Here is a 15,868-nt window from a genome sequence, read left to right as displayed (position 1 = left end):
GCTTGCCTTCCGTGCGCCACTGGGCAAGTCGCCTAACCTTCCCCTGCCTCACTTTCCTCATCTGTAAAATGGGGATTCAATACCCGCTCTCCCTCCTACGGAGACAGCGAGGCCCAGGTGGGGCAGGGATTGCGGCTGACTCCGTTATCTTACATCTGCCACAGTGCTGGGTGCGTAGTAAGTGCCTAAAGACCACAGTGATTGTTCTTAGATCAGATCGGAGGCTGCTGAGACCGCGGAGAGGGAGCCTTGAAATTCCAACTCCTGACCAAACGATCCCGAGCTCCTCTGTGTGATTAATCAATCAATCAATCAATTGTATTTATTAACTGCTTAAATGGGTGCACAGCACTGAACTATTGTAGGCTTGGGAGAATGCAATATAACAGAGTTGGAAGGCATGGAAGAGAAGCAACGTGGCTTGGTGGCAAAATCCCAGGCTTGGGAGTCGGAGGTCGTGGGTTCTAATCCTCACTCCGCCACTTGGCAGCTGTGTGACCTTGGGTGAGTCACTTGACTCTTCTGAGCCTCAGTGACCTCATCTGTAAAATGGGGATGAAGACTGTGAGCCCCACGGGGGACAACGTGATGACCTTGTATCCTCACCAGCGCTTAGAACAGTACTTGGCACATGTAAGCGCTTCACAAATGCCATCGTTATTTATTATTATGATGATGATTGTTGTTCTCATTCCCCGGGCTGGGCCCCGAGGCGGTCCCTGGGGAGGGCGGCCGGGTCTGGCTTCGAAGGGGTCAGCGGGCCTGGGACAGAAGCCTGAGGTTCCCGGGCAAAAACCAAAACCTCAAAAGAAGGGGATGAGTAAGAAGAAGATTCTGTCTGAGAGGGTCCCGGGGGGTCAGCGGCCCTTCCCCGGGGTGATGGGCACGTCCCCTTTCCCTCACTGTGGGGCCGGCCCGGGTCAGGACGGGACAGGACCTATCAGGGATGGGACAGGACCGGTCAGGATGGGACAGGACTGGTCAGGGATGGGACAGGACCGGTCAGGGACGGGTCAGGATGGGACAGGACCAGTCAGGACAGGAGAGGACCGGTCAGGGACAGGACAGGGCCGGTCAGGACGGGACTGGTCAGGGATGGGACAGGACTGGTCAGGGACAGGAGAGGACCGGTCGGGACAGGACAGGACGGGTCAGGGTCAGGAGACGACCGGTTAGGGATGGGATAGGATGGTTCAGGACAGGATGGGTCAGGGACGGGACAGGACGGGTCAGGACAGGAGAGGACCGGTCAGGGCCGCCCCGCTCCCCTCCCCTCCCCTCGTCTTGAGGACCCCCGGGCTCCGGGCCCCCTCGGTGTCCCCCTGAGGGCGCCCTGACGGACGGAGGGACGGAGGGAGGGACAGAAGAGAGAGGGAGGGAGGGAGGGAGGGAAGGAAAGGGGGAGGCCCGGGGGCCTCTCCGGCCTCCTGCGGTCCGGGCCGCGCCTGTCGGGGGGGAGGCAAACGGCGCCTCCCCGTGGCGGACGGAGAAACTGCAACCCTGCCCCTCCGTGTCCCCCCCCCCCCCCCCGGCCCCGTTTCCTTCCTTCCTTCATTCAAATTTTCATTCATTCAATCATATTTTCATTCATCCAATCCATCGGATTTTCATTATTCATTCATTCGATAGTATTTTTATTCATTCATTCATTCAATCAATCAATCATATTTTCATTCATTCAATCATTTTTTCATTCATCCAATCAATCAGATTTTCATTATTCATTCATTCAATAGTATTTTTATTCATTCATTCAATCAATCATATTTTCAATCAATCATATTTTCATTCATCCAATCAATCGGATTTTCATTATTCATTCATTCGATAGTATTTTATTCATTCATTCATTTTCATTCATTCAATCATATTTTCATGCATCCAATCGGATTTTCATTATTCATTCATTCAATAGTATTTTTATTCATTCATTCAATCATATTTTCAATCAATCATATTTTCATTCATCCAATCAATCGGATTTTCATTATTCATTCATTCAATAGTATTTTTATTCATTCATTCATTCAATCAATCAATCAATCGGATTTTCATTATTCACTCATTCAATAGTATTTTTATTCAATCGTTCATTCATTCAATAGTATTTTTATTCATTCATTCATTCAATCAATATTTTCATTCATCCAATCAATCGGATTTTCATTATTGTTTCATTCAATAGTATTTTTATTCATTCATTCACTCAATCATATTTTCATTCATTCAATCATTTGTATTTTCATTCACTCAATCGTATTTTCATTCACTCAATCGATCGTATTTTTATTCATTCATTCATTCAATAGATCGTATTTTCATTCTATCATATTTTCATTCACTCAATCGTATTTTCATTTGTTCAATCAATCGTATTTTCATTCATTCATTCATTCATTCATTCATTCAATCGATCGTATTTTCGTTCTATCAATCATATTTTCATTCACTCAATCGTATTTTCATTCATTCATTCAATCGATCGTATTTTCGTTCTATCAATCATATTTTCATTCACTCAATCGTATTTTCATTCATTCATTCAATCGATCGTATTTTCGTCCTATCAATCATATTTTCATTCATTCAATCAATCGTATTTTCAGTCATTCATTCAATATTTTCATTCATTCATTCATTCAAGCAATCGTCTTTTCATTCCTTCAAGCAATCGTCTTTTCATTCATTCGTTCATTCGTATTTTATTCATTCATTCAATCGTATTTTCATTCATTCATTCCATCATATTTGTTGAGTACAACTCAGGAGGAAAGAGACAATCCCTGCCCACAACGAGTTCACAGTCAACAAGGAGATCGGATCCAACCCAACCTGCTCGTCTCCAGTGTTTAGGACATTCATTCATTTATTCATTCATTCAGTCGTATTTATTGAGCGCTGTGTGCAGAGCACTGGACTAAGCGCTTGGCATGTACAGCTCGGCAACTGATAGAGACCATCCCTGCCCAACAAAGGGAGCAGCGTGGCTCAGTGGAAAGAGCATGGGCTTTGGAGTCAGAGGTCATGAGTTCGAATCCCAGCTCGGCCACTTGTCAGCTGTGTGACTGTGGGCAAGTCACTTAACCTCTCTGTGCCTCAGTTACCTCATCTGTAAAATGGGGATGAAGACTGTGAGCCCCACGTGGGACATCCTGATTCCCCTGTGTCTACCCCAGCGCTTAGAACAGTGCTCGGCACATAGTAAGCGCTTAAAAAATACCAACATTATTATTATTATTATTAAAAGCGGGAGATGGACGACAAAACAAGAAGCCAGGCGTCAATACCGTCAAGATCAGTAGAATCACATTCTATTCACATCATTAATTAAATAGAGTAACAAATTCACTCATTCATTCGATCGTATTTATTCAGCGCTTACTCTGTGCAGAGCACTGTACTAAGCGCTCGGAATGGACAATTCGGCCACAGATGGAGACAATCCCTGCCCACTGATGGGCTTACAGTCTAATGGGGGAGACAGACGACAACAAAGCAACAGTTGTCTCTTGTCTCTTTTCACCTGAGCTCAATAATTACGATCGAATGAATGTAAGCAGTGTGGCTCAGTGGAAAGAGCAGAGGCTTAGGAGTCAGGGGTCCTGGGTTCTAATTCCGACTCCACCACCTGTCAGACTTTGGACAAGGCACTTCACTTCTCGGTGCCTCAGTTCCCTCATCTGTAAAATAGGGATGAAGACTGTGAGCCCTACGTGGGACAACCTGATTACCTTGTATCTACCCTGGCGCATTGAACGGTGCTCGTAACATAGTAAGCGCTTAACAAATACCAACATGATTTTTATCTAAGAGTAATAATGATAATGATGGCATTTGTTAAGTGCTTATTAGGTGCCAGGCTCCGGGCCCTCCCTCCTCACAGCCGCCAAACTAACTCTCTTTCCCTCTTCAGAGCCCTGCTGAGAGCTCACCTCCTCCAGGAGGCCTTCCCGGACCCAGCCCTCCCTTTCCTTCTGCCCCTCCTCCCCATCCTCCCTTCTCCCATCCTCTGCTCTACCCCCTTCCCCTCCTTGGTGTATATTTGTACATATTTATTACTCTATTTTATTAATGATATATATCTATGATTCTGTTGATCTATTTTGATGCTAATGATGCCTCTCTAAGGGGCAGGTGGGGGGAACACCCCCCGCTTTTAGACTGTAAGCCCGTTAATGGGCAGGGATTGTCTCTGTCTGTGGCCAAACTGTACTTCCCCAGCGTTTAGTCCAGTGCTCTGCACGTAGTGATCGCTCCACAGATACGACTGAATGAATGAGGGGAAGTTTGGCAGCCGCGAATGAGGGCCCAGTGCCTAGCACTTGACGGAGACCGTGATGCTCATTCAGCAGCGTGGCTCAGTGGAAAGAGCCCGGGCTTGGGAGTCAGAGGTCATGGGTTCTGATCCCAGCTCCGTCGCTTGCCGGCTGTGTGACTTGGGGCCAGTCACTTCACTTCTCTGGGCCTCAGTTCCCTCGTCTGTAAAATGGGGATTAAAACTGTGAGACCCACATGGGACAACTGACTACCTTGGATCCCCCCCCCCCCCCCAGCGCTTAGAACCGTGCTCGGCACAGAGCGCTTAACAAATACCACCATCATTATTATTATTAGTCTCAGAAGCAGCATGGCTCGATGGAAAGAGCCCGGGCTTGGGAGTCAGAGGTCGTGGGTTCGAGTTCCGGCTCTGCCACTTGTCAGCTGGGTGACTGTGTGCAGGTCACTTCACTTCTCTGGGCCTCAGTTACCTCATCTGCAAAAATGGGGATTAAAAAACGTGAGCCCCACATGGGACCATCTGATTATCCTGTATCTCTCCCAGTGCTTAGAACAGTGCTCTGCACATAGTAAGCACTTGACAAATATTATCATCATTACTACTTCACTTCTCTGGGCCTCAGTGACCTCATCTGTAAAATGGGGGTGAAGACTGGGAGCCTCACGTGGGACAGCCTGATGACCCTGTATCTCCCCCAGCCTTTAGAACGGTGCTCAGCACATAGTAAGCGCTTAACAAATACCAACATTATTATTATTAGTCCCAGAAGCAGTGTGTCTCAGTGGAAAGAGCCTGGGCTTGGGAATCAGAGGTCATGGGTTCGCGCCCCAGCTTTGCCACTTGTCAGCTGGGTGACTGTGGGCAAGTCACTTCACTGGGCCTCAGTTCCCTCATCTGTAAAATGGGGATGAAGACCGGGAGCCTCACGTGGGACAACCTGATGACCCTGTATCTCCCCCAGTGCTTAGAACAGTGCTCTGCACATAATAAGCGCTTAACAAATACCAACATTATTATTAGTCTCGGAAGCAGCGTGGCTCAGTGGAAAGAGCCTGGGCTTCGGAGTCAGAGGTCATGGGTTCGACTCCCGGCTCTGCCACTTGTCAGCTGTGTGACTGTGGGCAAGTCGCTTCACTTCTCCGGGCCTCAGTGACCTCATCTGTAAAATGGGGATTAACTGGGAGCCTCACGTGGGGCAACCTGATGACCCTGGATCTCCCCCAGCGCTTAGAACAGTGCTCGGCACATAGTAAGCGCTTAACAAGCACCAACATTATTTATTATTGAGTCTCAGAAGCAGCGAGGCTCGGCGAAAAGAGGCTGGGCTTGGGAGTCAGAGGTCATGGGTTCGAACCCAGGCTCCGCCACTTGTCAGCTGGGTGACCGTGGGCAAGTCAGTTCACTGGGCCTCAGTTCCCTCATGTGTAAAATGGGGATTAAGACTGTGAGCCTCACGTGGGCCAACCCTGATGACCCTGGATCTCCCCCAGCGCTGCGAACACTGCTCTGCCCAGAGGAAGCGCTTCACAGATGCCACCCTCTTGATTCGATTTATGGCCTCGAGTCTATTTATTGCCATCCCTCTCGTCTGTCCCCCGATGGGACTGTGCGCCCGTCAAAGGGCAGGGCCTGTCTCTGTTACCCATGTGTCCATTCCAAGCGCTCAGTCCAGCGCTCTGCACATAGTCAGCGCTCGATACTATCGAATGAATGAATGAATGAATGAATGAATGAATGAATGAATACTAGGAGTCTGAGGGAGAGGCCCCGGGGGCTGCCGGGAGAAGCCCGGAAGTGTGCGCCGCCCTCCAGGGTCCGGCTCGCCCGGGGGGGGGGGGGGGAGCAGACCGGAAGCGTGCCCTGGGCCGCCGGTCCCCCGGCTGGGCGGCGCTCGGGCGCGAAGGTTCCGGCCCCGGGCGGAGTTTGACGTGGCCGGGCGGCGGGGCCCGGGGCCGGGGGGCGGGCCGCGACGGACCGGGGGGCGGGGCGCGGCGGGCCGGAGGGCGGGGCGCGGGCCGCGGAGGCGCCGCGGCTGGATGGCAGGGGCCGCCCGGAGCTCCGCCGCCCGCGCCGCACGGTGAGTGGCCCCGGCCGCCCCCGGGGGATGCCGGGAAAAGCAACCCCCCCCCCTCCGCCCACTTCTCGCGTGAACTGGGGCCTCCCCTCAGCCCCAACGTCCGCAGAGGGTCGGGTGCCCCCCGTGACCCCTGACCCCTGGGGTGGGCATTCAGGGAGATCCAGAGATTAGGGGGGACCGGCCCTTTCGGGGGTGAGGGAAGGGAGGCTTGCCAATAGGGCATCTTGGACGGGAGGCCGGGGGATGGCCGGGATGACCTCTGACCCCCAGCCTGGGCCCCCCCCCGCCCCCCATCTTTGGGGGGGGGGGGGTCCCTCCCTCCCGTGCAACTTGGCTTGGCCGGGGCCCCTCTGGTTTACAGCCCGGGTGTCTGCGATGAGATGTTTTCCACCACGGTCCCCGGTTTGCTTAGGGAACCGGTCCTTTTTCTCCCTTGGAAAACGGTCCTCGCCCCCCCCCCCTTCCCTCCCGCACATTTGGAGGCCTCTGGGGGGGGGTCCATCGCCCCCCAGATGGACCCCTCTTGGAGGTCCGTCACCACCCATCACCCTCTTGGGGGTCCATCGCCCCACCGGTGGCCCTCGAGGTCTTTGCGCCCAAAGAGAGCGGGTCCGGCCGAGGTCACCCAGCTTTAAACTTGAGTTTCCAGGCCATTCCTCGCCCCGCTCCCGTGGGTGACTCATTTCCACGCTCTGGGAAGCGGCCGGTCCCGCCGCCCCGGGCCACCTCACGTTTTCCGTGCGCTCCCGGGACCTGCCCAGACCTTTCCTTCATCCCCTTCCCCGGCCCGCCGCTCCCCTGGTGACCGCAAAGCCTCGGCTTGGGCCTCAGCCTCTCCTCTCCCCCGCCCTGCCTTTAATAATAATAACCGTATTCGTTCGGCGCTTACTGTGTCCCAAACGCTGGGGAGGATACAAGGTCACGGGATGGTCCCACGGGGCGCCCGCAGCCTTCATCCCCGTTTTTACGGAGGAGGTCACGGAGGCGCCGAGAAGCCGAGTGGCTCGCCCAGGGTCACACGGCTGATAAGTGGCGGAGTCGGGATCAGAGCCCTCGGGCTCTTGCCGCTAAGCCACGCTGCCTTTCTGCCCAGGGAGTCTCCTCTGCCCCTGGGGCCGCAGCCAGAGCCTCCCTCCTGCAGCCGCACCGCCCGGGCATCTCAGGACGGAGACTCCTTTAGGCGGGCGGCTGGGTCTGGGCTTAGCGGTCTCTCCCTGCCCAGGAGCCATCCGATCTCCCCGTCCCTTGGCAGCGGCCTGGGCGAGGAGCCGCCGCCCGGACCTCACCCTGTCATTAGGGAAAGTTTGGCCCCGGGCAGTTCCTGCCCGGGCTGGGGTGGAAGGAAGGAGTAACTGAGCCGCGAGGGCAGGGAAGGCAGCGGGGAGTGGAGACCGCACCGTCCGGAGGGTCCAGAGATTCATCCGGTCGCATTTATTGAGCGCTTACTGGGTGCAGAGCACTAGATTAAGTGCTTGGAGCCTTGAAGCCTCCTAGGTTGGGGAAGTGGACCCCCATCTCGGCGGTCCCATCCCCGGGAGCAGACTGCGGCCATCTGCTCTGGGGTGACCGGTCGTGGCGGGGGGCAGGGCTGGAGGGAGGCGGAACTCAGCAGTCTCCCGTCCTGTCTCTTTCAGCACCCGGCACGCCTGGATGCCCCTGCCCCGGCAGCGGCATGGCTGGGCGGAGGCTGCTCCTTCTCGCTCCCCTGGCCCTGGGGCTCCTCGGCGGGGCCGGGGGCGCCCGGCGGGGGGTGGCCGCGGCCTGTCGTCTGGATGACAAGGAGAGCGAGTCCTGGGGGTCCCTGCTGAGCGCCGAGCGGCTGGACGCCTGGATCTGCTCCCTCCTCGGCTCGCTCATGGTGGGGCTCAGCGGGGTCTTCCCGCTGCTGGTCATTCCTCTGGAAACGGGTGCTGCGCTCCGCTCGGAAGGTGGGCTCCAGTCCCCGGCCCTCCGGGCCCCCTCCCCGGGCCCTCCCCGGGCCCCCCGGCCCACCGTGCTTGCCTTCCCGTCTCTGGGCTGGGACCGGCGGAGGATCGCGGGTCTGGGCAGAGATGCATTCATTCAATAGTATTCACTGAGCGCTTAATAACTGTGGGCAGAGCACTGTACTGAGCGCTTGGAATGAACAATTGGGCAACAGATAGAGACATTCCCTGCCCAGTGACAGGCTTACAGTCTAACTGGGGGAGACGGACAAAAAACAAGACAACTTAATCACGAGAGATCTGAGTAAGCGTTTGACAGATATCATCATCATTATTATTATTATCTGAGCGGAGAGCCTCTTTCTTCCCTGTGAAGGAAACCCAAACTGCGGCTCGAGCAGACTGGAAGGGGCGGATACCCCCCCCCCCGCCCAACCCAGACTGACCTTATTCTACACAAATAGTAACAGCAGTCACGACGGTGTTTAAACTCTTGCCGTGTGCCCAGCACTGTACTGAGCACCGGTGTAGAGACGTGATGATCGTGGTGGACACGGTCCCTGTCCCACCCCGGGTTCACAATCCCAGTAGGCGGGAGTAGGATTATAATCCTCCTTTCGTGGATGGGGAAACTGAGGCCCGGAGACGCCACGTGACTTGCCCGAGGTCAGCCGGCCGACACGTGGCGGAGCCGGGATTAGAACCCGGGTCCTCCGACTCCCAGGCCTGTGTTCGTTCCACTGGGCCACGCTGCCCCGGGGGCCAGCCCCTTCATTTCTGGCCGGCCCAGACTGGGTAGCGGATGGAAGCATTCGCCAGTGACAGAGCCCTCTCTTCTACCGTGTACATGCTCGCGTTTTTCTATCAGGCGATTTCTTTAAGCACTTACTTTGTGCCCGGCACCGGGCGGGGGATTAGGATAGGTCCAAAGGAATCCGATCGGATTATTAAGCGTCTGCTTGTGTGTCGGACCAAGGGTGGGGTAGTTACAGGTTAATCCTACCGGTTACCATCCTTGTGTCACTGGGTTCTCAGCCTAAGAGATAAGGAGAGCGGGGAATCCTCCCCGTTTTCCAGATGAGGTGATATAGCAGCCCAGAGAAGCGAAGGGACCCGCCCAAGGCCACCTAGCAGGCCCGTGGCGGCAACTAGGTCCCGGATTTTCCGGCTCTCCGCTCCTTGGTCTTTCCACCAGACCGTGCTGCCTTCTGGGCTGTTTTTTTCCTTCTGTTTACGTGATCCTGTTTTTTGAGTTTTCTGTTTACGACATCTGCGCGTCTGCCCTGTCTCCGTTGGTCTGCAAACCCCTCGAGGACGGGCCTCACAGCTTCCACTCCGCTCAGAGCTGTCATACCGTTGTCTGGCTGAGCGAGGGCCACCCAGGGCCCAGCCCGGGCCCGAAGTGGTCCGCCGGGGTCGTCCGGTCTGGTCTCGGGATCTTTCGGACCCGCGCTAGGGAGACGGGGTGGGTCCGGGCCTCTTCTCCGCGCTGGCCCTGCCGGGCCGCCTGCCGAGGGGTAGGTTTCTTATCCCCACCAGCATGTAGTACGGTGCTGGATGCGTAACGATAATAAACGCCGAGGCCCGGGCCTCCCCGGAAGGGCTCCCGGCCCTAATGTGCCCTCTCCCTTTTGCCTCGTAGCCGGGGCTCACCGCCTGAAGCAGCTGCTGAGCTTTGCCCTGGGGGGGCTCCTGGGGAACGTGTTCCTGCACCTGCTCCCCGAGGCCTGGGCCTACACCCGCAGCGCCGCCCAGGGTAAGGACGGGGCCCGGCCGACCCCCGGGACCCACCCGCTTCTCCCCGAGCGGCGCCACCCTCGCCGCTCTTCCTGTCTCTCCTCCCCGCCCACACCCCCGCACGCACGGCTCCCGACCGTCCCGCCGGGGAGCGGGCTGGCCGGGGCCGGGAGCGGGTTCGGGGGAGAGCCGCCCCGCTCCCTGCCCCCGAGGGCGAGCGGGTGGGTCCCCAGGGGCCGCGGACACCGTGTCGGATGCCGAGCGGCGCGGGTCGGGCGGTGGGGATGGGCAAGGGCCCCCTCCCCGGTGAGCCGGGGGCTGACTGGCTCTGGACTTCCCAGGGGGTGAGGGACAGAGCTTGCAGCAGCAGCAGCTCCTGGGGCTGTGGGTCATTGCTGGCTTCTTTACCTTCCTGGGCCTGGAGAAGATGTTCCTGGATGGCAAGGAGGAGGAGCAGCCCAGCCAGGTGAGGTGGGGCCCGGATCGACCCATCGAGCCAAGGTCCGGAATATCAGCCGGTTGGAGCGGCGGGCCCCTCCTCCTCCCCGACCCCGAATTCCTCCCCTTCCCCGGAGCTCCTCCTTTCCCGGGACTTGGCAGCAGAGCTCAGAAGCCAGGGGAGGGGCTGGGGTGGCACGTCCAGGAGGGGCAGCCCCTCTATCTCTGGGCCCCCGATCTGGGGCGCTGGGCCACCTCCGCCGGCTTTTCCGGAGGGCCGCCGGGCCGGCCCTGGCCTGTAGACTCCCGGGTCTCTCAGGAGTCTCTCAGGAGCCGGGGAGGCAAGAGGTGGGCTGCCTCTTGGGTTAAAGTAGGGGGCGTACTCTGCTCTCTCTCCTCTCTCTTTCTCTCTCTCTCTCTCTCGGGATGGGGGGAATTGTAACCGTCACTTCTCCCTCGCTCTTCTGGACCCAGGCCCCCACCAAAGACCTTGCTGCTGCCGTGCGCAATGGAGGCCTTTGCCCGGCCCCGCCGGCTGCAGTTCCAGGCCTGAGAGCCGAGGCCCGGAATATCAAAGTGAGTGGCCCGCGCCCGGCCCCCGGCCCCCGGGCCCCTCGCCCTCCTGCCTCAGGCGCCCCGGCTCCCCCTTCCCTCGCTCAGCGCCTCTCCTCTCCCTCGGCAGGTCAGCGGCTATCTCAATCTGTTGGCCAACACCATCGACAACTTCACCCACGGGCTGGCGGTGGCCGCCAGCTTCCTGGTGAGCAAGAAGGTGAGCGAGGGTCAGGTGGGTGGGTTCCCGACGCAGGAAAGGAAACCCGCTGGGCCCGGGTCCGTCCCGGCCCAGAAGCGAGCCCGGCTCCAGCTGGAGATAGACTTGGGACTGTGTTTCGGGTGGGCCCTGCAGTTCGGTGGAGGGCGGGATTTTTCCACGGGGGGCTTAAGGACTGCAGCCTCACTAGACCGGAGGACAGCTGCTCACCCGCAGAACGACTCCTCAGGCGTGCTAGTTTTTCAGCCGCCACCCCGCAGCCCCAAACCTCTGAAACGCAGCTGATTACCAGGGCCGGTTAAACAAACCCACCGGCCTGGCCCGTGGGACCCCTGGGCCGGGTCCAGCCCATGCAGAAATCTAATTCGGGGGCAGCAAATTTCTGGGTCTAACTAGACAGAGCTGGCTGCTGTCCAGGAAGTCCTGGGCTCCATTTTCCTGGAGAAGGCCAATGCATCTGTGCCCATTCAGGCCCAGGTGTCCCTCCCTCCGCAACTTGACATCTCCAATTTCTCTCCCGCTCTTTCTGCAGATCGGGCTCCTGACCACTGTAGCCATCCTTCTCCACGAAATTCCCCATGAGGTGAGCGGGACGTGGATGCGGTTTCGGGAAAGAGAGCCCCGGGGGGCATCCCTGGGGAAAGAATATCATAATCGTAATAACGGCATTTAAGCACCGACTCTGTGCCGGGCGCGGTACTGAGCACCGGGGTAGATACGAGCAGATCGGGTCGGACACGGTCCCTGCCCCGCACTGGGCTCGCAGTCTTAGTCCCCATTTTACAGGTGAGGTCACTGAGGCACAGAGAAGTGAAGTGACTTGCCTGTGGTCACGTGGCAGAGCCGGGATTAGAACCCAGGTGCTTCTGACTCCCAGGCCCGGGGCTCTATCCACGAGGGCACACTGCTTCTCCGGGGGGTGGCGGGGGGCGTACGGCAGGCACCTGGCGTTCCCGGGCTGAAAGAAATCCCGTGTTCCTTTCCCCGCTGGGCTGATTAACGGTAAGTGCAGAGGAGAGGTTCACTCCCTCACAGATGAGCAGCAGGGACGTATCGGTATCCGTGGGATCGACCGAGCGTCGGTACTGGCCGCGGGGCGCTGTACGAGGCGCTTGAGGTACAGAAGAGGTGATTCCTGCCCTCAAGTAGCTTACCCTCTAACGCCATAGACAGGAGTAGAAAAGATAGAGGTGAGCAGTAAACACAAGAAATTAAAAACAGATGCACGTGTGCCCGGGTGGTTAACGAGATGGCGTAACCGGGACACGGTGGAGATTTGTCAGGAAGGCCTTCTGGAGGAGGACGCCATTTAGGAGGGCTTTGAGGAAGGGGAGATTCGGTTTGCCGGAACTGAGCCGGGAGGGCATTCTAGGCGAGGGGAAGGGGTGAGCAGCGAGTCAGAGGTGGGAGCGTCGAGAACGTGGTTCAGTTAGGAGGGCGCCTTGGGAGAAGCTAAGTGGGGCGGGAAGCAGCGGGAGAGGCGGGCGGACCGGTAAGAGGGAGCCAGCTGACGGAGGGTTTCCCCGAACAGCCCCGGAGAGCTCATCCGCTTGCCCATCGCTCCCAGATGTGCGTCTCCTGCTGACCTCTTTCCTGTTTTACTGCCTTGAATTTCCTTTTGCCTCTGGGACGGCCCCCTCTGGGTGACCCAGTGGCACCCGAAACTGAAAACGGTCTGACCCTGAATTCATCTTCCTTCCTAACTTTCCCCGTCTCTGGCGACGGGACCCAACCCTTCTTCCCGTCCCCCCCCGCTCACCACCTTGGGGTGGCCTCCGCACCTCCTCTCGGTCACGCCCCGCATTCGGTCTGTGTCCCGCCGGTTCTTCCTCTGTGCTGTTTCACGGATCGTACTTTTCTTCTCCCTACTTACAGCATGGCCTACTGAGAAGCAGCTTGGCCTAGTGGGAAGAGCACAACCTGGGAATCAGAGGACCCGGGTTCTAATCCTGGCTCTGCCAGGTGTCTGCTGTGTACCCTTGGGCAAGTCACTTCACTTTTCTGCGCCTCAGTTTTCTCATGTGTAAAATGGAGATTCAGTACCTGTTCTTTCTCCCACTTGGACCGGGAGCCCCACGTCGGACGGGGACCGGGTCCGATCCGACCGATTTGTATCTACCCCGGTGCTCAGAACAGTCCTTGACAGATAGTAGGTGCCTAATGCAGTGATGATGATAATATTACAGTTAACCCCCCCGCAATGGGGGAGCGGATTATGGAGACAGCCCCCTTCCTAGCTCCACTAGTTACCCCCACCGGGACCCCATCATCATCCTGTTCTCCCTGCCCTGGATGAAGGCAGCCGCGCCTGTCCCCTAAATCGTCTTTTTCCAAGCACCATCTCTTCTCCCTCCGGGCTGTCCCTTCGGGTTTGCCTCCCGCCTTAGACTGTGAGCGCTGTTGGAAGGGAGGGATCGTGCGCGTCTCCCCCTCCTTGGGTCCGTTCCCCGGGCCCAGCCCGGCGCCCCGCGCCCAGCGGCCACTCGACCCAGGCCGCCGCCCTGACCCCGGTGCGGCCTTGAGGCCCGACGGTGGATTCGCCGAGTCCTCCGGGCGCCAGGGCCGCAGCAGGCGGGGGTCGGGGAGGAGAGCGGGGCTGCGGGGGCTCAGGCTCCCTCCGGTTGTCTCCGCAGGTGGGCGACTTCGCCATCCTCCTCCGGGCTGGCTTCGACCGGCGGAGCGCCGCCAAGCTGCAGCTGTCGACGGCCCTGGGGGGCGTCCTGGGCTCCTGCTTCGCCATCTGCACGCAGTCTCCCAAGGGCGTAGGTAAGGAGCGGGGTTGGGCGAGCCCCGAGGAAGATGGGGCCACCCCAGCGCCCGCCCCTTACTCCCTCTCCGGCCGCCTGGCCGAGGCAGGGCTGGTCTCGGGGGGCAGTTGAGGGCTCTGGCAACGGTAGAGTCCCCGGGCGACACGTTAGCGTAGCCCAGGATCTTCCCCTCCCCGGGGGGCAGGCCCCGCTCTCCGCCTTCATCCAGCCGGTCCCGGTCAGCGGGGGCTTCTCCCTTCTCCCTGTGCAGGGGAGACGGTGGCCTGGGTTCTCCCGTTCACCTCCGGAGGCTTCCTGTACGTCGCCCTGGTGAACGTGCTGCCCGACCTCCTGGAGGAGGAGGATCCCTGGTGAGTGGAGGCCGTCACCGCCCCGGCAGCCGGGGGGGGGGTGGGTTAGCGGCCGGTCCCATCCTGGGCTTCCGGGGCGGGCGCCGTTTCTTCCCTCTCCCTTCCATGACTCCAAGGCCCAGACAGGCCTGGGTCGAGGGCGGGACTGCCGGTCTGAGCCCCGGCTCCTCCTCCTCCTCCTCCCAGGAACTCTCTGCAGCAAGTGCTACTCCTTTGTCTGGGCATCGTGGTCATGGTGCTGTTCTCGCTCCTCTTCGAGTGACGTTGCCTCCGCTGCCCGCAGGACTACCCAGCAATAAGAGACTCATTTCGACCCTGCGCCAGGCAGCCGTGCGTGAGCGCGAGAGCCCGGGGAGCTCTGGGAGGGGGTGGCGTCCGGGCGCGCGCGAGCGAGCTCCCCGGGCCTCTGCGTGCACCGGCCTCCCCCGCCCCTGCCGGATGCCGCTCCCTCGCCGTCGCCTCCGGTCCGCCAACCCCACCGGGCCGGGCCCCGTCGTCCGGAGCCGAGGGGACCGGTTTCGCTGGCGGAGCCTCGCGGTCCGTGGGAGGCCCCGGGCCGGCGCGACGCCCGGTGACACGGGACCGCCGGGACCCGGAGGCTATCCGGCGGGCAACGGCTCCCGAGGGACCGGGAGCTCCGCTCTTCGAGCTCCTCTCCCCAGTCGCCTTGGAGAGGACGGCTGCGAGAGGAAGGGGGGTGACGCGGTCGAGGCTCCCCCGCCCCCTCCCTTAACCTCGCGCTCGCCGCTTGACAATCACCTCCCTCGACCGCGGTGCTGCCGGGGGAGAGCCGGGCCGCGGCGCAGCTTCCGTCCCCGTGGCGCACGGCTCGCTCGCCGCCGGCCAAACGGCAGCCCGAGCTACGGGCAGCCGGGGCGGGATTCCCGGTCCCCGACGACGTCGCCTCGGTCCGGCTCAGGGACCGGAGCGGGTCCCCTCCACGGTAGCGGCGGGGCGGGTGGGGTCCGGCCCCCTCCCCGCCGCTCTCTGCCCTCCCCCGGCGGCCCCCTCGCCCCCGGCAGAGGTGCCCGGAGCGAAATTCCAGTAGTTCCAGCGCCTCGAAGAACGCGCTCGGCCCCGAAGAATGTTCTGGGGGCGAGACCGGCTCCTGCTTGTTTCCGTTGGCTGGCGTCCGGCTCCGAAGTCTGGGAGAGGTGGCCGGCGGCCCCGTTGGCCCGGCCCGTTGGAGGAGTGGCGGCGGAGATGTTTTCTGTTAGGTTTTACTACAGCTTACTACTGCGGTGCCCCGTCGGGATCCGTAAATACCCGTTCTCCAAACCAGACGCAAATAAATTTTATCCAGAAATCGGCGTCCTCTGCAGCTGCGGGGCACGGCCCGCTGTGGGCTTGCAGCGTTCCGTGGTGGGCGGGGGGCCGGGTGAGGGCAAGGCAGTTCCTTCTGGTTCGCTCCCCGGCCCGTGGGCTTGGGAGTCGGCGGTCGTGGGTTCGAATTCCCTCTCTGCCACTTGTCAGGTGTGCGCAAGTCACTTCTATGTGCCTCAGTCACCTCGTCTGGGAAATG

General features: G+C 59.2%; 1 protein-coding gene across 1 annotated transcript; it reads left to right on the top strand.

The window, feature by feature from the left end:
* Positions 1-6,298: 6,298 nt before the first annotated feature.
* SLC39A13 (solute carrier family 39 member 13) lies at positions 6,299-15,652 on the top strand. Its single transcript, XM_029061518.1, has 10 exons — positions 6,299-6,356; positions 7,991-8,284; positions 9,924-10,037; positions 10,360-10,484; positions 10,931-11,032; positions 11,139-11,228; positions 11,761-11,811; positions 13,862-13,994; positions 14,247-14,346; positions 14,533-15,652. The coding sequence occupies exons 2-10, from the start codon at positions 8,029-8,031 to the stop codon at positions 14,606-14,608; spliced, it is 1,047 nt and encodes a 348-aa protein (XP_028917351.1). The 5' UTR covers positions 6,299-6,356; positions 7,991-8,028; the 3' UTR covers positions 14,609-15,652.
* The last annotated feature ends 216 nt before the right edge of the window (positions 15,653-15,868 follow it).

The sequence above is a fragment of the Ornithorhynchus anatinus genome, chromosome 3 (assembly GCF_004115215.2).
Source record: "Ornithorhynchus anatinus isolate Pmale09 chromosome 3, mOrnAna1.pri.v4, whole genome shotgun sequence".
Lineage (NCBI taxonomy): Eukaryota > Metazoa > Chordata > Mammalia > Monotremata > Ornithorhynchidae > Ornithorhynchus > Ornithorhynchus anatinus.
The sequence above is the reverse complement of the archived record's forward strand: the minus strand, read 5'-3'. Positions and strand labels throughout refer to the sequence as shown.